This window comes from Crocodylus porosus, unplaced genomic scaffold, assembly GCF_001723895.1.
Source record: "Crocodylus porosus isolate Cpor-Errol unplaced genomic scaffold, CroPor_comp1, whole genome shotgun sequence".
In the NCBI taxonomy this organism is placed as follows: domain Eukaryota; kingdom Metazoa; phylum Chordata; order Crocodylia; family Crocodylidae; genus Crocodylus; species Crocodylus porosus.
The window spans coordinates 72,831,115-72,851,017 of NW_017728909.1; the positions used below are offsets into that span (position 1 = coordinate 72,831,115).

At 41.8% G+C, this 19,903-nt stretch overlaps 1 protein-coding gene across 1 annotated transcript in view; it reads left to right on the forward strand.

The window, feature by feature from the left end:
- The window catches only part of MAN2A1 (mannosidase alpha class 2A member 1), a 225,671-nt gene that overhangs the window by 3,402 nt on the left and 202,366 nt on the right, over window positions 1-19,903 (forward strand). Inside the window, exon 2 of the mRNA XM_019532463.1 lies at window positions 9,361-9,621. Coding sequence (XP_019388008.1) covers window positions 9,361-9,621 — 261 coding nt within the window. The remainder of the gene's footprint in view (window positions 1-9,360; window positions 9,622-19,903) is intronic.

The window sequence follows — 19,903 nt, forward strand, 5'->3', positions numbered from 1 at the left end:
CTGTTATGCATCTTCCTAGTGTTTATAGCTGTCATACACATAGAGAAGGGTTTTCAATAGTGTCTCAGTTTACAACCATCTTCCTTTAGAATGCAAAGGCTTAGTGGATGCATTGCCATTTGTAAGCAGGGTTACCCTATTTCCTGACTCTCAAAACAGGACACTTCCAACTCCACGTCATTGCTCTGGCAGGCTTGGTGCCTTGGAGCCTCACTGAGACTGTCCCATTTGAAAATAGGGTGTATGGTCACCCTATTCATAAGGGAATTGACAGCAATTGGCACCTAATGTAGATTTAGCAGGTCATTTGAAACAAGAGCTTTCTATTCTTTCCTGTGTTTGTATATGGAGACCTCCTTTCTCCTTCCTCCTTCCTCCCTGCTTCTATGAGAGACTTTCATGCATTTGCCACCTGTGAAGCTGCTATTTAGAGGCTCTATACACGCTGAAAGGCATTTAAGGTGAAGGCCTATTGGTAGATGAGTGCTCAATTTATTTTTAGATCCAAATCTGAGCACTCGCCACTTTAAGTAAATCATTGCTTGGGAATTTTGTTATGTATAATATACGTGGACAAGTGCTCAAAGAAGAAAAAAGGTAGTTTATCTGTACAGAAAGGTCCATTAAAATAGGTTTTCCATATGTGTCTTTTATGACCTTCCCCTCCTTTTTGGGAGTTTACTGTACCATCAGGCCTGCTGTGAAGAAGGAATTGGAGTGCTGGTCGGTCCTTCATTGCCTTTTATACTCTATTTTTGAGGCACAAGTGTTCTCATGGTGATGCACAGACTGAGATAACCCTGTTTAACTGAAACTCAGGTCTTGAGCAGATGGGGTGCATGCATAACTAAAATGGAATACACGAATGGGCAGCCTGTCTTGAATCACCAGCATATTGTACCAGCAAACAATTTCTTTTTGTGTATTCTGCTTGTTAGATGAGACAGTACTACCACTAATTAGACTTTCACTGTGTTTTCTTAAAAACTCTTTGAACTTTATTAAATTCATTTTTTGAATCTGAATAGCTGTAACATCTGTTCTTCTGTGCTCCATGTATGTTCATATGTATAGGGTTGCAGATTATTATAGTCGTAAGTCTTTCCTCTCCACAAAGATATAAACATGTTTAACTCTATGCATTTGTCCTTTGGCTTTATTACAAATAGCATATTTTATCTCTCAAACACTAGGTTTGTGTAAAACAGGCCATATTCGATTCGGATTTGGCCTGAAATGCGGCACAGTGATTAGATTAATTGATTTGGATTACCGTCCTGATTTGACTCGGCTGAATCTGAATCTGAAGATGCGATGCTGATTCGGCGAATCAGTGATTCGGCCATAGAGACAGCTTTAAATGTTTTTTCTACATACCTCGAGGTACCCGGGCATGGCTCATGATGGTGGGGTGGATGGAACGTTCCACAGGAGTGTGGGGTGGGTGGTGGCTTCCCCATGTAGTCCGTGGCAGACCTGGAAGTGGACTAGAAGTACTTCTGGTCCACTTCGGGGTCCACTGCCAAGTGCATAGGGAACCTCTCTTATTTACAGAAGTGTACATCCTGTTTCACTGGTGTCTGGCTTGCTTGTGCTGTCCTTATGTGTCGAATTTCATGTCATTTCAGTGGCTTAAATAAGAGTGAAAACATCAAGTCTTTTGCTACTGTCTTATTTTTAAGTGAGACCCTGAGATTTCAACGTGGATTTTGTTTCGTATGTGATCATATGGGGAAAAATTAGCAAAATCAGAGTGGCCGCTTAGCTGCCTTAAGATCATATTTCAAGTGTTGCTTCTGCTGGAACTCCTGCATACTGACCTGCAAATGCCTGGACATGTGACAAACAAAGTTTTTTCCTTTTCTTTTTCTTTCCTGCATTGTAAAACAAGTTATTAAAGAAATGTATAACTGTAGCAAACAAAACTGTCAACTAGTTACCATATTTGTTGCTAGTATTGTGTAGACACATTCGCTTCACAAGGAAAAAGGTAATGTCCTTCTTTTACACATTAACATCCTAGTGTAGATGAGGTGAATTACCTTCTGTTTTAGCTGGTCAAGGTAAACCCTAGGCTTCCCCAGCATACTGAACTGTTCTTTTTGTTCCTCCAGCAAGGTTTACCATGGCCAGACAAAATGTGTTAAAATGCTTGTTTTGCAAGCCCGTAAATGGCAGTGACACAAGTGGCGTTCCTTCAAAAACATCTGGTTTATGTCATCTTCCTTTTTCCTCATTGTTCTCCCAGTGTAGCTGCAGGTGGGCTAGCTGCTGGTGCTGCTGCCAAAACTGCTCTAAAAGCTGCATGGTTGTACATTAGCTGCTGACAGTTGAAGCTGTCTGGCAGTGAGATGTCAAACGCACCTTCACAAGTTGCTTTGTAGGCATGTGGAATAATGTTTCATCCATGCTTCATGGTTACAGTTTGAAAACGATTTCAGCCAGCAGAAAAAGAGATGGGCCATTAAATGGTGGAGGAGGTGTAACAGGAATTTGAGTTTATTTCAGGTCCCAAAAGAGTAGTTTTTCTGTTATGTTTTCTCATTGTATGCTGTGGGAAAGATCCCCCAGTCAAAAGCCCAGCAACTACATAAAACAGCATGGGATTTCTGCCCTCAATGCTTTGAACAGTGCTTTTCCTGGAAGGAGTCCTTGCTACATGGACTCAGTGATTTCCACTGCAATAAGAGCCAGTTGGCTATGGGGATGTGTCTGCAGTCTACCATTTAATATGTAGCAGTTAGTGCAACCCACTTTGGTTTAGACTCGAACTCCTGCATAGACAAACACACAGACTTTTTATTCTCTTTAAATATAAACATCTTGATATTTTTATTAGTACCCTTCCTTGTATGATATTTTCTAAACTCTCAGCACAGCCTTTATTAGGTACAACTCTGTTCTGAAGTAGCAGTTTTTGCCTCTATGGGTTAATAAGTGTGACTGTTTTATACTTGGTTGTCTTAGTGCAATTTAAATGTCTCTTTCTTGACCTTTTTTGCATATCCAAATGCTGCCTTTGTGTATAAAGGGATGCAGAAAAATGATATAATCCTATACTATTTGAAAAAGTTTGATTATATTACTCAAATTCAGAGCTTGTTCCTTTAAAATTGGCCCTTCTTGACTTTTGAGTGTTGAAAAGTATAACCATAATAACATTTTGATATAAAATATTCCTTAGGTTTTAAGAGAGAAGATTGGATACTGTAAAAAACCACAAAATGACTTTTTGGCTTCAGGACTTAACTGCTGGTGTGCAGAAAAAAAGAAAAGGTGGGGGGGGGGTTACTACAGCAAAGCACTTGCAAAGTCCATAACTCTGAAACCCTTTGGCTGGACATCATATAAATACTTTTCAGCTCTGGAGCTCATAATCCACTGCAAAGCAGAGCCCCTTTATGCATACCTCACTAGACTGCAGCAGCTATTGATGACTTCCTTGTACCTTACAAGGTTCACATAGCCTAAACTTGTCTTAGTCCTATGCATACATTGTCTGGTTAAGTTTGTTAGGCATAGGCAGCAGCATAGCCTTCAACTGTGGGCTTAGTGAAAGATGTTAAACAAAATGTGCTTGCCACGTACAACGCATGATTTTTAAAACCTCATGACTTGTTCAAATAAAAAATAAATTTAACCTTGGAGCACTGACTTTTTCTAATGAGTGTTCAACTTTTGTATCTCCTGTCTTTTTACTGAGGGAGCTATTTAAAAAGAGCTCAGGTGACTGAGCCATTTTTTTTCCTCAAACTCCCTTCCCTCATCAAACAAAAAGCCATCAGATAGAGTCTAAAAAAATTGGCCTGAAAAAAAGATAGCATGTAAATAAAACAGGATTAGACTTAATAGTTATTGTCACAGACCTGATCATGGTGGGGTTCCCAGAGCCCTGAGTTTGTCCCCCCTGTGCTGCTACTTGTCCCAAGGATAGCTCTCTCTACCACAGCTAGCCTCAGCTTCACAGCTCTTATGCTGGACCCTCCAGCTATGATGAAGAAATCTCCCCGCTCCAGGGAGCATGTCTCCCCACTTCCATTGGGTTATGGAAGAATTCTTTAGGTCCTCCCTCTCCGTGGAAAAGAAATATCTAATTGGGGACTTCATTGATACATGGAACTGAGTTTTCTTCAGTAGGGCTCTTAGGGATTTGTTTTCAGTTTAGAATAAAACCAGGCTCTTGTCTAGGTTTTAGCTCAACCCCTTTGATCATCTTTTCACACTACCTTTTGCATTTATGAGACATGGGCTTGCTTGCTTGGCTTGGGGCATAGTTAGAAGCCCAGTTTTTGTGCTCTACTCTCCAAATACATGGGTTCTAAGAAGGGATAACAAACGTAAAAATGTGGTTGTTGATATATTTTAACAACCTCTGTTATGTGCGTTCAGAGTTGAGATTACAAACTGAACTATGCGTGCAGATACAGGGCCATGCACACATACTTGTGTCGCACATTTCTCTATATGCAGCACTTTTCTCTTATGCTCCAACCCCCTACCTCATCATTAACGTTAAAGCCTTCTCTGAGATGACTTTGATTATAGTCCTACTATATTACCCCTGGCTGTATTAAATACAGAGTACTTGCAAAAGGCCCTTGGTACTGCCTGCCCATTTGTTTGTCCAGGAAGAAGCATCTTGAAAAGACAGAGTTCTGTATCTTAGTTCAGCAGTCCGTTTGTGTTTGCCTAATTATTCCTCGCCCTACTCCCCTTTCACTTACTCTAGGTTGAATATATTTTAAAATGTTTTTGTATTGGAGAAGCTCAAGTTGATCCATGAGATTTCTTGGGTGGACAGACTTCCCATTCTGCACCTCCCCCCCACTCCTTTGTGGCTTATTAGTCCTTTCCAGTCACTGGTTTGCTGATCAGTCACCAGGCAACAAAACATCTTGGCATACCTTAATGATTTTTTTGCCTAAAGGCTTAGAAACATTCTTTCAATTTGGAGTCTCTAGCAATTAAATATTTTCCACCACTGTGCGCTTTGATGTTAATGTTACTGGACTGTTACTGGTAATTTTTTTGTAGTCTGTGGGCCATTCATCAGGCCAAAACCTTCCTTTTTAACCTTTTAATTAAATATATTGACCACTTTTGATGACCTAAGATGCTACTTGCAAGCCGACAGATGGGGAGTGGGGGAGAGACTATAAAAACACATGAGAGAGAGGAAAGTTGCAGCTGTAGGTTGCGTTGTGATGCAGAACGTTAAAGACAAGAGACATTTTTTTTTTCTTCCTAAACAAAACAATATCATATTTCATCGCTTTTCCAGGGCTTTTCCCCTTAGTTGGGCTAAGGTGCCTGTCAGAGTTTACTGGAAAGAAGATCCTGAAGTGGGGGGAAAAAAACGGTCAGAGATAGTCCAACGGTCCAGAGACAGCCACAGTCTGTGTCCTGCAGCAGAACAATTAGCAACAAGTACAGTAGTAGAGCAGGCCAGGGAGAGGGTCCTGAGAGATGGGTGATGAAAATTTGGGACTCAGGAGTTTCTGAGGGAGCAGAAGTAACTGTTTGAGTAGCTACTTAGTCTGACGGCTTCAGGTAATAGCCCCCCCGCTTGTTTGTGTGACTGGATGAGTAGGGTGGGGAATGAGTTGGTGCATACACTGTTGAAAGGGAAGCAAGCATGGGTGGGTATTTCTTTTTCATTGTAGCCCTCAGTACATTGGTAAGATTAGTAGAGCTGGAAGGGACCTCCAGAGGTCATCCGCTGCAGCCCCCGGCCTGAGGCAGGATCACCTCTATCCAAACCATCCCACATAAAATATAATCTAAACTTTACATATGACTACCATCAACCCTGACAACATAGACCTAACACCCTAACTGGCCACCAGTAAATCAGGAGAACCACAGCAGCCAACGTCCTGCTTCTATAAAATGTTGTCAGTATATGCTCAAGAGGTTCTGGGTAGAGGGCCATGCCCCCTGCTACAGAGGAGTCTCTCTTACCAATGACCAGGGGGTGTTTGACCCCCAGCCTGCAGAGCTGTGTGGTTTGGTGCCCTTAGCTCTCCCATGGGTCTGAAAATTTGGTATAGGGGTAGTAGTGGCAGCATTAGTTGCAACTCTCCTACTGGTAAATTTCCAGACTTGTGGGGAGTGTGGTGGGCTGGATACTGTGGCCCTGTGTGCTAGATCAAGTGTTTGGGCCAGGTGTGATGCTGTGCTGGGCTAAGGCGTTACAGAGCTTGATCCAGGTGCTTAGGGTCAGGCTGAGATGGCACACAGGGCTGGGCCCAGGCAACCTCAGCCCAGACATGTGCTCTTGTTTAGTATAGAAGTTATTTTGAATGGGCAAGAGGTTTTAAACTAGAATTACATTTTTAAATAAAATGCAGGAAATAGGTTTTGGTAGTGTTTTTTATAATTAATAAATACAGTCTGGTAACCGATGTCCATTTCAGGCTCATTATAGCACTTTATCTAAAAATAGATCTTTTTAAGTTGCAGTGCTGTGGGATTTAAATTTCACATTAAAAAAAAGTGAAAGTTAAACTGGGAAAAAGTGTTCCCAAAAGAATTCTTCCTACAATAGTGATTTACTGGCAGTAGTTTACACAACACGCATGTGTTGGGATTTCCTATGGTACTAGTTTATTGGTTATAACTTATATGGCATCAGTGTATTTGGACTAAGGTTTTTGTTATAGCTTTTCCATTTCATATTTGGGGTTAGGCGAAGTTAATGAATGGTATGTTTGAGAGGTGGTTATAAAAAGATGTTTCTTTAAACTTTTTAAAGAAAACAAAGGGATATAGGTTTTAATAGTATTTTGTATTGGCTAGAGGCTGGGGGATTGTTGGTCATAATATGAATTATGTTGAGGGCCAAACAGTGTTCAAATGCTAAAAATAGGTATGTGGTTAATGCAGTTTTAAGAGTCATGACATCTGTGAGAAGCATATTTATAAGATATAATTAATCCAAACAGGAACGCTGTCTATATCTTTTTCCTATAAGAAAACAGACTAATGAATAAACATCAATCAAAAACTTCCCAGTATTATAAAATGGTGAATGGAAGGGAATATAGAGGTTATATAATGACCTGATCTCATGTTAGTGGAGACATAGTAGCTAAGGTAGGACAGGTTTGTGCAACATTCTGTTGTCTAGATAAATGATAGTTCTGGTGATTTAAGGGAACCTGTAGTGAACCAGGTATATTACCTTGTATAAATGCTTGAGAAGTCAAAAAGATCAAGGCATTTGGGAAGTATGCAGTATCCTAATCAGGTTTAGCCAGTTGCTTGACAATCTATGTATCATGTAATTTATAAAAACAGTTTTTGTTTTTTGCTTGTCTGCATAAGATAAAACAAAACAAAGTGCCAAGCATAGATACACAAATGCAAAGAAAACACTGCAGAGATTTTGGCTTCATTTATTTGGCTTTTGTACCACCAGAGGGCATGGGACTACACTTATTTTTCCACACAATACTACCACACGTGCATTGACTTTTCTTTTTTTTTGTTTTGTTATAAATTTTACAGATATCTTAGTTATCTTCTTAAGGTTCTGTGGCCTATATACCAGTTGATTTAACCTGGCCTCTAATATCTCAAATATTTGGAAGGATAGAAGGTTGGTCATTGCTATTATGTATAATGTAAATAAACAGTATACTGGCAGAACATGAAGTAGCTGGCACGTTATAAGTGGTTTGGGTAGCAATAAGTAGGATGTCTGTTCTGCTCTGCTACATTCTGGTATTTGGTATTACTAGAAGATTAACTTAAACAGGCTGAAGGAATACACATTACAGATATGCAATAGCCCTTAAAATTAAAAGGTGAGCTAGTAAGCTTTTAAAATGAAATCTACAGGTTTGTAAAGACGGATTATTATAAAGGCTAAATGTCGTGGAAATGGCTATATAGTGGTGTCAAGTTTATTTTGTCTATCAGGATAAGCGTTAGTTCTTTTAACTACAAAAAAGTGAATATTAAAGGCTTTTAAAATGCTACTAATTGCATTTTAAACAAAAGACTTGGTACAATTAGGCCTCCTCAAACTGAAATACAGAAATCTGAACTACTTTGACAAATGAAGAAAATAATTGGGGCCTTAAAAAGGATGTGAGAAGGGGATGCCTCAAGAAAGTGGTGGTAGGAAACATTCTCTTTATAGTTTTACCAGTGTTTTAGGAATTAACTGCTCTTTCTGCCATTTAAGCCTCTGATCTTATGGGACATTGAGGCTTCATAATGTACCATAAAAATAAGAGTAGCACTTGTAAAAATTGAGCAAAATTCCTGGTTATGGCTCTTCAGAGCAGGTGTGTTGAACAATTGAGATAGCAAGGTACTGCTAAAATGTGAGCACTTAATTCATAAACGCTAGTTCAGCATCAGATAAAAGCGTTCATTAAAAAGGATTCATTAAAATACAGTTGTTGTTTTTAAGCATTTTCATCTTGTTTAGCGTTATGTTAGAAGTCTGAATATATAGACTTTGTTATTGATATTGTGGAAGTTTTTTTTGTGAAACATTATAATGTTTTGCATATATTTGGGGTAGGTCAATAACTAACTTGTTTAAATTGCCATTTATTGTGATGCTATTACCTGTGCCCCCAGTGCGTGAGAGTGGCCTTACTGTTTAAGGGATTGAGGAAGTTACTGAGCAAAAACGTTGATCTATGAACAATTCTTGTACCTATCTAAACAAGGCAGTTTTCAGTTTTTGCTTCATTATTAGCCTCTTCTGTTCTTTGTCAGTTATCTAGTGGGTTTCTTATACTCAAAGAAAACAAGTACCACTTTTTGTTTAAGTGTATATTTAAAATTCAGAAAGGATAAAACTATGACATTTCACATTGAAAGATCATTTTAGATGCAGAAATTTATGGCCTATTTTAATTCCACTTAAGAATTTAAGTAATTCCATAAAAAACTGGCTTTCACAGTTACTTACAGATATGCCAATAAATGAAAAGGCTAGGAAAAAATGATGGGAAATGAAGTTTAACTCAGACATTTCTGACTATATGTATTTGTATTTATTTTCTGTTATCAGTTTGGTACTTGAAACCATAAAATATGACCTTTGAGACTCTTTGTGTTGTTGTTTAAATATTTGTAGCATGAAGTCATGTTTATAAAAGAAAAGACCTGTTTTGGCTTTTTTTTCTCTCTAGACACAAGATTTTTATATACTAGTTTAAGAAACTTTCCTTTATTCTATGGTTCATGTACAAAACAAAGGCATATTTAATATTTTTCCCCTATAAAATACTGGTTGAGTAGAATTTTAAAATTGAATTCTAAACCTTTAGATTTGGAAGGAGATGAACTGGAGACTAATGGATTTTTATTTATTTATTTATTTATTTTTAAATACAGGGTCAGCTTTCAATATTGCAAGAAAAAATAGACCATTTAGAACGTTTGTTGGCAGAAAATAACGAGATCATATCAAACATACGAGATTCTGTGATCAATCTGAGTGAATCGGTCAAAGATGGTCAAAGGAATCCAGAGGCCATAAATTTCAGTCAAGGATCCTTCTCAGAACTTCTTCCATCTGCTCCAGTTTCCCTTGCAGTTGATCCTGAGGATTGCTCGTTTGCATCAAAAAGTGGAAGTCAGGATTCAGATGTACAGGTAAGAAGCATGTGAATGAATATTAACCATTCTGCCCTAGTCATTTTTCATCCCCTGCCATCTCCCCCCTAAGCTCCTTAGTTATAATCAACTTTTAATTTCTGTGAAGAGTTTTCCTGCTACCAGTATGCTACCTTAGTTGTAACTTAAGTCTTTCCAGTCCAAGGCAGCATGGAGCTGCTTTTGGTGCTGGCTATTGTTTCAGTTAACTGAAGAGTATACTTCATCACACTTTCCCTTCATGTTCTACCTGTTGGTATACATCTTAGTGGTGTTAACTCCTGCCATACTGCCCAAAAATTTAACCAGGGTATGACAGCTCTGTAGAACACTACTATTTGGTTATAAAACCTCCCATCTGATGGTTTGAGCTCAGATAATTTACTGCCAAACATTAGAACAGATTATACTTTGGAAAGAGAGTATATTTTAATACATTAACTTTCTTTTTTTCCCTCCTCTTCCCAAACTTTTATAAATTGTACCAGTCAAATGGAAATACAGAAATTGCTTTTATGTGCTGCTTTTACAGATGAGGAGGAGTGTGGATTTTTTGGAAGAGGAGATGAGATGTGTGACAGGGGATAGGAAAAAAATCTTTTTCACTTTTGAATACTTACTCAAAAATTGCCTCAAAATGTTTTAGGTTGAGGGTTTTTTTTTTTGTCATGAAGTATCTGTTACTTCAGTTTACTTCAGTATAGGCTGAAGGGATTTGCCATCTTTGAAAGTCATGCTCTTTGGAAAAAAAATATTTTGATGCCTTTGATATGCATAGGATCTTTGAATTATCATTGTGCTACTGTTTTAAAGAACAGAGAGGACCCTTTGTGTGCTACATGAAGTCTCATAACCATATTATTATTTTGGAGGGATGGTGTGGATATAATGAGCATTCATAGAGGAAGTTGGTGCTCAGTTCAAACCCTCTGAGGGGAGGGTAGCACACCAGTCTGAGAGTTGGGGGGGGATGTTCACAGCTTCCAAGAGCAGGGGTGGGGAGAGGAGAGGCATGGGTTCTCCGAGTGGTGGGTGGGGAGAGGCCAGCTATACCCATATCGGAAGCTCCTAATAAGTTGCATTCGAGTAGCTGCTGCTCCAGCTGTTGCTCTTAAAGCAGCAGCAGCCAGGAACTGTTTGGGAGTTTTCAGCATGGGTATGCTGCCAGGGTGTGCACTTTACTGGGGTAGGGGGTAATTCTGGCACCCCTCCTAACTTGGAGCCTGAGGCAGGTGTCTGTCTCACCCACTGCTAGTTACACTACTGTTCATAATTGCTGTATGCAGATTTTAAATTGTCAAGTCTAGATCACTCGGATGAAAAACATCTGGAAGTGGGAGAGTTTTAACAGTAGGAAGGAGAGATGTTGGGCTCTAAATGGACTAAATGCAGACATGAAAATATTTGTAAAATCATATTAAAATGTTTATAAGCTCTTCAGGGATGTTGGCAGTTAATCATACTATTACTTCGCATACATATAAATAGCCATTTTTCAAAATCAGCAATGTACACAAGCATCATCACCAAAAATCCATATTACATTCAAAGCTTTATCTTAACGCAAAAAAAAAAAAAGACACTGTTGAAGTTATAAATAAATGTCAATGACCACATTGGGGATTGGTGAGAGAAGCCTTTAGGAGTGTTGTAGTCTTAAAAAAGATGTCCAAGCTGCAAATATTCATTGAATTTTGAGGCCAGATGGGTGTATTATGATAAATTTATTCTGATATCTTGCAGGGCTATAGAATTTCACCAAGTAATTCAGATATCCTCTTAAGCATATCTCCATTCTTTTAACAAAACATTTATTTTAACACAAATTTTTGGATTTAAAGACTTAAATGATGGGGTGATAACACCAGATTGGAACTTCATGTTCAGTTTGGTTATCTGCCATGACCTTCCCTTTGTTATACAATCACTGCTCCTGCAAGTGTGATTCTGCACTATTTGTTTTAAGATATGACCTTACAGTTGACTGTGTTAATTCAGGGTTTTTTCAATGAGACTAGCTAACTGATACAGATTGCTCAAGTACAGTGGTGCCCACCTCATCCCCCTCCCAGGTGGGGCTGGTCTGCAGGCTGGATGAGTGGTTTGGGGCCATGTCATCTGGCACAGAGGGTTAGAAATTGGTTGTGGTAGTGTTAACTGTTCTGGCTTCTGGAGCCCCAGCAGCTGCCACTCCTTCCAACACCAGATTTTCAACCTGATGGATCAGATGATGTGATTCCATGCTGCTGTGTATCATGATTCTATGCTCTGCAGGCCTTCCCATGAGTCTGGATATTTGGGGCTGGGATGAGTAGCATTACTGTACTTACTTTATTCTAAGGTGATTTTTTTTTTCTCTATTTAGCATGTGGGGGGGAAAGCTTCTCATCTTAGAATTTAGTAAAAGGGAAGTGCAGGGGTAGGTGGCTGTTGTGGCTTGGGCTCCAGCCTCTACCTGTGTGACTGGAGATGTAGCCGCAATTGCTGCCTGATTCTTGCCCTCTGTTGCTTCTGCACCCTGTCGTCTCCCCACTGTCGCCTCTTTCCCCCCACATCTCCCTACCTCCACGGCCTCTGCTCCTCTTCCCTTCCTCCCCACCTTTGTTTTGTGCCAGCAAGCTCTGTGCATGCTGCAGCCTGGGGCACTGAGTATGGCCCTAGCCTGGTCTTGTAGTAATGGGCTAGACTAGAACTGTGCTCAGTGGATGAGGTTAGGATGGGGATGGAGCCTCCTGGCACAGAGCAAGGGTACATGTTGCGGGAAGGAGGGGAGGAGGAAGGGTGGGGATAGAGATGCTGGAGGAGAGGGGGGAGGGGAAAGGGCAACAGCAGAAGCTGGTGTGGGGGCAGGAGAGGTAGCATAGTGGGGAAGGGAAAGCTAAGGCTGTGGTGGTGGCAGGAGGGTAGGCACAAGCAAGGGGCAAGCTGATTGACCTCTTTGCTTGACTGCCCCATCTGCCCCTTGTAGCAGTGGGGGGAGAGGAAATAAAGACAGCCCCTGAATAATTAGATTCTATACATGGAAAATTATAACAAATTTATAAATTTTCCATGTATACAGTGGCGAAGTCTAGGGGGTGCATGGGGGTACATGTGCACCCCCTGAGAGCTCTGGTGCACCCCCTCTCAGCCAGAGTTCCCCACTTAGGGGCTGGGTGGGGGGGAAGGTGGGAGCACTGGTGCCCCCCCCAAGAGCACCGACTGAGGAGTAGGGGTGCCAGGAGAAGCACTCTTGGCACTTCCGGGTGCACCCCTGGGCTATCCAGGCCTGTTGCTGGCACTTCCAGGTTGGCGCACATGACTGGCCGGTCCGCATGATCAGCCACCCCCTCCTCCTGATCACTGACTGGCCGGTGGAGGGCAAGTGCCCACCCTGACTCAGGAGGCACCAGTCGCCCATGCACGTATATTTAATTTTAAATTTAATTATTGGGTTATCTTAAATTTGGGGTTGTCTTGAATTCATGTAAACGTGGTAATCGCTGTGTCGCCAGAACCTGCAGCTATCAATGCTATCTTGCCACCAAATTTCCAGACCAGTGGGGTATCTCCATCATCCCTGCCATGGTGTGATTGTGTTTTGTTACCGTTTATTCTTTACCACTTCGCATATTATTGTCATTTGCAAACTCCATCAGTGATTTATTTAAATTCTTCTACATTTTTGACAAAGATATTAAATAACTTCAGATTGAAAATATTGCTGTAGAGGAACCCCACTAGAAATGCCCATATTGGATCATGATTCTCTGTTTACGGTTACTTTTTGAATTACGTTTATTGCATCATGTCCTAGGTGAAATGCTTGAGAAAAGTGTGAATATACTGTGTGAGCATAACTTACTTGATAAACTTGCCAATTTTTTTTTAAATGAATTTGTTTGGATGACATTAATTTTATTATCCTATGACTTTTTTACTGTATCAACCTTTCCATTTTTGTCTGTGATTGTTGGGCTAACTACCTTATGGTTACCTATATCATAAAAAGATTTCATAGATTTCATAGACATTAGGGCTGGAAGGGACCTCGGGAGATCATCGAGTCCAGCCCCCTGCCAAAAGGGCAGGAAGTCAGCTGGGGTCATAGGATCCCAGCAAGATAAGCATCCAATTTACTCTTGAAGGTGTTCAACGTAGGTGCTTGAACCACCTCCGCTGGCAGACTGTTCCAGACCTTGGGGGCTCGGACAGTAAAGAAATTCTTCCTTATGTCCAGCCTGAAACGGTCTTGCAGGAGTTTGTGACCGTTCGACCTCGTCATCCCTTGGGGTGCTCTGGTGAACAGATGTTCTCCCAGATCCTGGTGGTGACCCCTGATAAACTTATAGGTGGCCATCAGATCACCCCTGAGCCTGCGCTTTTCCAGGCTAAAGAGTCCCATGGCTCTCAGCCTATCCTCGTAAGATCTGTTTTCCTGACCTCTGATCATGCACGTGGCTCTCCTCTGGACTCTCTCAAGCTTCTCCACATCCTTTTTGAATTGTGGAGCCCAAAACTGGACGCAGTACTCCAGCTGCGGTTGTTCTTGGGCTGTTTTTGTTAAAACTCTTGGGTATAAGTTTGCCTGGCTCTGCAGTCTTAAAAGTATTCAGTTTTAAATCTTGCTTTTTAGCATCCTACTATTCCAGAACAAACTATGGAAGTAACTGGATAGGCAGGGGTGTCACGCTAGGAGCTTAAAAAGCTCCCAGAAGAGTAAGCAAGAGAGGAGCTCCCACAGAGCAAGCATTAAGCAAAACAGCTTACTACAGAGAGGAGCTAGACTGCTGTTCCTGGGCCAGAGACAAAGGACTCCCCTCCTCTTACCCGGGGCAGAGCATTTTGTTTTGTTTATTTGTTTGTTGCCTAAATACTGTGAGTTATTTGGGAGGACTAGCTGAGTGGCTTCTCGTGGAGCAGAACCTGCCTGCAGATGCCAGCAGGCTGGGTAGCTTGCTACGTGTGCACTTTAAACCTCATTACAGTATATTTAAATCCTAGAAAATGAACCATAAAAATTAATGTAAAAGTTTTCAGTTCAGTAGTCATCCTTGTAACTAGTACAAAAATTAGTCCAAAACACATTTGTATACGTTTTAAGAATATACTTACATTATCACCTTTTATTTCCTTGCAAAATAATTTGATTTACAATATGTAACCTGTATTTTTTCCAAGTTTTTCAGCATTTACTTTGGTGCTTCTCAGTCAGGATGAATTTGTACACTGAGAGAGCGAGCTTTGGATGGGGCAAGCAATTATTTTGGGCAGGGGCCGGCTTACTGAGTTTTGGCAAGCCATCGAGGATCCCATGACAGGCAGCTAGGGGCAGATAAATATTAATTTTCTAAATTTTTGAGGGGCCCCGTGGGCTGGATAGAGAGAACCCATGGGCCACATCCAGACCACAGGCTGCATTTTGCCCACCTCTGGCTTACGATATATGGATGTTACAGGGCAAAACTTGAAAACAGGAACCAGCAGCCAGAACAGCTAGTACTAGTTTCAGGCCAGTACCATATGAATAATTCTTCATAGAGATTTTCCTTCAAAAGTCTTTGAAGCTTGTCTCTCTCTCTTTGGATGGTATTGTGTGGAGCAGAGTTCAGTTTCTCTTCAGCCTCCTTAATTTGGTCTACAGCAATCCAAATGGGACTTTTTCCAGTGTCAGTGTAAATGTCCTCAGAGTTGTAAAATATGTCAAGATAGGTTTTCTTACAGTTGATTAATCTAGACTATGCCGATTTGAAATGGTATTTGTCTGAGGAACAAGAAAAGATGGATTATTTAGTCTATTCTGAAGATTATTGCTGAGTACCATACCTCTACAGAGGCCAGCAGTAAGGAAGAACGAGACTTCTGTTCAGAAGAGTTTGTATGGTTTCACTTTTGTCTTCACTTAAGACTAGTTCTTAACTTTTATACTAGACACCCCTTGGAAAATGTCAGCTCTTAGTTTATGCTCATTTGTTGAGTAAAGAAAAATGAATAGAGCAATTTTTCTGTTGCAAAGAATTCAGAGTCAGAGAGCCACAGCACCTAGGTTCAAAATTCCTCTCTTGGGAGGCAGTTGGCTGCTAGTCGTCATATGTTGCTGGATCTGGAATTTTTTTTCATGTGGAGCTTGCTATCCATGTAGTTGACACAATAATTTTACCATTGGTTGTAAATATAGCATCAGCTGCAATCTATTGCCATAGTAATACTCTTTTAGATTTATCTTTTCGCGTTATTAGCAATAAACAGCTAGCACCAACTGAAAGCTCTCAAATAACGTTAGAGTAATGAAAAGGAAGATCTCACATAAACAGTACTGCGGTTTCTCCACTGAGGCAATCTGTCTTACTGAGTTTACTATTGTAGTACTGTGTGTGACATCAGGTGTACGTGAGACTGCATGAAGTTATATGAACTTTACAATAACCCTGGTAGACTGAAGAAAAGAAAAGGAAGCCTTGTGAGCTCCAAAGGGTTGGAAGTCCATCTGTGGGGAGGACTGCATCCGAGTGGAAGAGGCTGATGGGCAAACCTGATTAGGCTTTATCTACATTATATGTTGGGCAATATTATGGGGCTTTTCAGCTAGAAGTGACCATCTTGGAAGTTTGCAGAAGTAACGTTCAGGATTGTATATGCCTTAGAAGCATGCATAATGAAAAGCAAAGTTTTTTTTTTTTTTTTAAGCCCTTGAAAAGTAATATATTATTCTTCAAAATGCAAATGTATGTCTTCTATGCTTTAACATTATCATTATACACAAATTCCTCAAATATGCATGTATATGCACTAGAGGTGCACAAATATATTGGTCCATATTGTATCAGCACCGATAAAAGGAAAATTGACATCATTGGTGTGAGGAAAGAGAAGAGCCCCAGGGAAGTAAATTGGTCCCATCTGAATTGCAAAGAACTCTGCAGGGCTTATTCTTCACCTGGTGTTTCAGGAGGGGAGGGGGAGTCAGCCGGAACTCCAAGATAAAAGGAGGCCTGGAGCAGACAAAAGAGGAACACCAGAAACCGGAAGTGGCTGACTCAGGCAGAGAGATGTCAGGGAGACCGGAAGGCACTCAGAAAGCAATGGAGATCGGGTTTAAAAGAAGCAGCTCTGTGGAGGGAGCTGCCAAAGGAGAGAACCCTGAAGGAAATGCCCAGAGAGAGGGGGGCAGTTAGAAGATTCTATAAAGACCCTAATAGCAGGGCTGAAGAAAAAGGGAACCATAAAGTTGGGAATATAAGGTCAGAGAAGTGCCAGTTTGTTTCTGTTCTCCTTTTCATTAGAGTGAGAGGGAAGTCATCCCAGATAGATAGTGTGTTTGCAACTATCTGGACAATCGGCCAGTAAAAGAAATGTCTAGGATTAATGGCAGGTCTGTGCAAGGCTCCAAACTGGGTAAAGTACAACCAGGCCCATCAGAGCTATTGATTGGCCAGACCTTGAGACCCACAGAGCATTTTGTACTGCTCAGAAGCAGATTGTCTAGACTATTGAATTATACCTTCACCTCTTCCATTGGGTGTTAAAGGTTGGTGGAGCCCTCACTATACTAAGACAGATTTCAAGAGCAAAAGTGTCAAAACCCGCACCACCCCAGCATTCTCTTTTCTCCTGTAACAACAAGTCATGGCAGGTGAGATCGTGGACATGTGGGAGAGTCCAGCAAGATATTGTGGTGGACTTCAGCTCACTAGCCAAGGTGCTAAAACTGTCTTGGTGCAGAAGACAGCATAAGAAAGAAAGAAAGAAAGAAAAAAAGATAAAACTGCTTAGACAAGGTGATGAGTACCAGAGACTGGCAAAAACATACAACGATAGAGACAAGCCTCTACCCCAGATAGGGGCGGGGTTTTGAGGTGAAAGCCTGCCATTGGACAATCGGCAATTGGCTTTTTTTGGCTGATGTGGCTGATAATGTCTTTCATAAAACTCACGTGAATGCATGTGGTTGCAGCATGCATGTGGCCAGCCCAACAGCTTGGAGAGCAGCATCTGGCTGGTAAATCTGTTGGGGGGAGGGAGCATGGGGGGCAGATTGAGGCCCATGTGGTAAGGAAGGGAGTGCAGGTGGGGCTGTGCTGAGAGGGGGGCTACAGTGAATTCTGGGGTGGCTATAGCCAGGACCTTCCTAGCACCACTGCTGGCTGCCCTGAGCACAGCCCTGGCCCAGCCCCCTTGCCAGGAAGAGCCCGGTGCTGGCCCCAGCCCACAGCATCAGTGCAACCTTGCCATGCACACAGATCTGGGGGGCAGACACTCCCCATGGCTCCCTTGGAGATGCACATAGTGACAGGATCCGCCCCCTGGATGAACCGCTCTCAGCTTTGTCCTGCACCCTGCCCTGGCAGGGCAGCGTCAGTCCCACTCCCTCCCTCACTGCGGGGCCCTCAATCTGCCCCTCCCTCCCCCCCTTCCCCCCCAACAGACTTACCAAGTTGCTCTCCAAGTTGCCAGGCTGTATATTGGCAGTTGGATCGGTATTGGCTGATATGATTTGTTAATAGATTTCACAGACACTAGGGCTGGAAGGGACCTCGGAAGATCATTTATTCCAGCCCCCCACCTGAAGGGCAGGAAGTCAGCTGGGGTCATAGGATCCCAAAGCTGGGGTCATAGGATCCCAAAAGATCCTAATAATTGGCCATTGGCATGGGCCCAAAAAATCTTTATTGGTGCACCCCTAATATGCACTATAAAACTTACACATGTGGAGCTGTATTGATACAATGGTATGTTAGGCAAAGTTCTGATAGTTGACACACCCCAAGGAAAAATATGTGGTTGTACTTCTATGAATGTCTTGTTCTTCTCTCCCCACCCCCTCCGCACTAAAACCAGGGACTTTAGGATTATGGAATTTAGGGTTGTGTTAGGATTTGTTTTTATTTTTCAGGGTGTCTAGTAAATCTTAATTCTCAATGCTCTCTCTTTCTCTTTCCTTCCCCCTTCTCAAATTTTAATTAATAATTGTCTTCTGATTTGGGAAACTGACTCTTTTAAGGCATCAAGTATATATGTTGTCTAGTGGGACCATACTTTGTTTGCATATAATGGCTGTGAGATTTTTTTTTTTAATATTCTGATCATCTGAGTCTTTTTGCCTGGTTTCACCAATGATGAAAAAATTATTTTAATAAATGAACATCTCTGCTGCTTTTGCTTAAAACCTAGGCTTCTAATGTTGGCACGAAGGCAATTAAATTTTTCTACTCTTCACATTCCTTGACACCTTGAATCATTAAATTTTAATGATAACTTTAGCTGAAGATATGTTTATGTATTTTTCCTGTTTACCTCTTTAACCCTGGGTCTAGGTTTTGAACTCTTATACTGAGAAAATATAAAAAAAACGCCTTCTGATTGTGGTCAATGGAGTTGAAATACTTTTGAGAAATCTAAACAAGTCATGACCAAAGGCAGCTGTTTCTTTAGTACCTTTGAGTGGTCTCCACACCCAGTGGGACAAACTCCCGTGTATTTTTGTGCTTCAGAAGTCCGGTTTGGTTGGTTCTTAGAACCAAAGGGCTGCTAAGGGATGACAAAGGATTTGTTTATTTTTATATCATCTGGCTTGATTGTCAATGGTAGCGACAGAAGAGGAATTCTAATATTATAGAAGCCACTGCCCGTCATGCTTTATATGCACTCTGATTGGCTGACTGAAACACTCGCTGCAAATACAGCATTTGGACAGGAGGTGGTGGCTTGGTGGAGTGCTGCCATGATGGTAGGGACACGGGATGGGGGGGAGGCCAGCGCAGCTGGTCTTGCCAGTCCCTGCCCTGCTCCCTGGAGGCGATGGCAATGGAGGGGACAGAATGGGGGGGAGAGGTCACTCCCCCCTGCCCTGGTACCCGCAGGTGGCAACAATGGAGCAGAGAGGGGGAAGCAGGATCGAAGTGGAGGGGGGGGAATGAAGTGGAGAGGGGGAAATGGGGTTGCCACCTTTTGAGGTGGTGGCAGGAGCATGGAGGGGAGTGGGGTCAGGATACTGCAGAGCAGGCCAACATGGCGGCAGTGGGGGGAGGATTGGCCCTGTTGCAGTAGTGAGAGAGGAGAGGAGCAGACCTCCTCGCCCATGTTGGTCTGGGTTACTGATCCCCCTCGCCCCCCACCTCCCCTGCTGTGGCCAGCCAGCTTCTCCCCACCCTCAGGCCCAGCCCTCCCCCGCATTGGGCCAGGCCCCCTCTGCCTGCAGCCATGGCAGGGAAGTGGGGAGTGCTATAATAACTGTCCATATTAGCCTGACCTCCTTTATAGGGATTAGCACTTAGCAGGTCAGTGTGCTGTGGTTTGGTGGGTC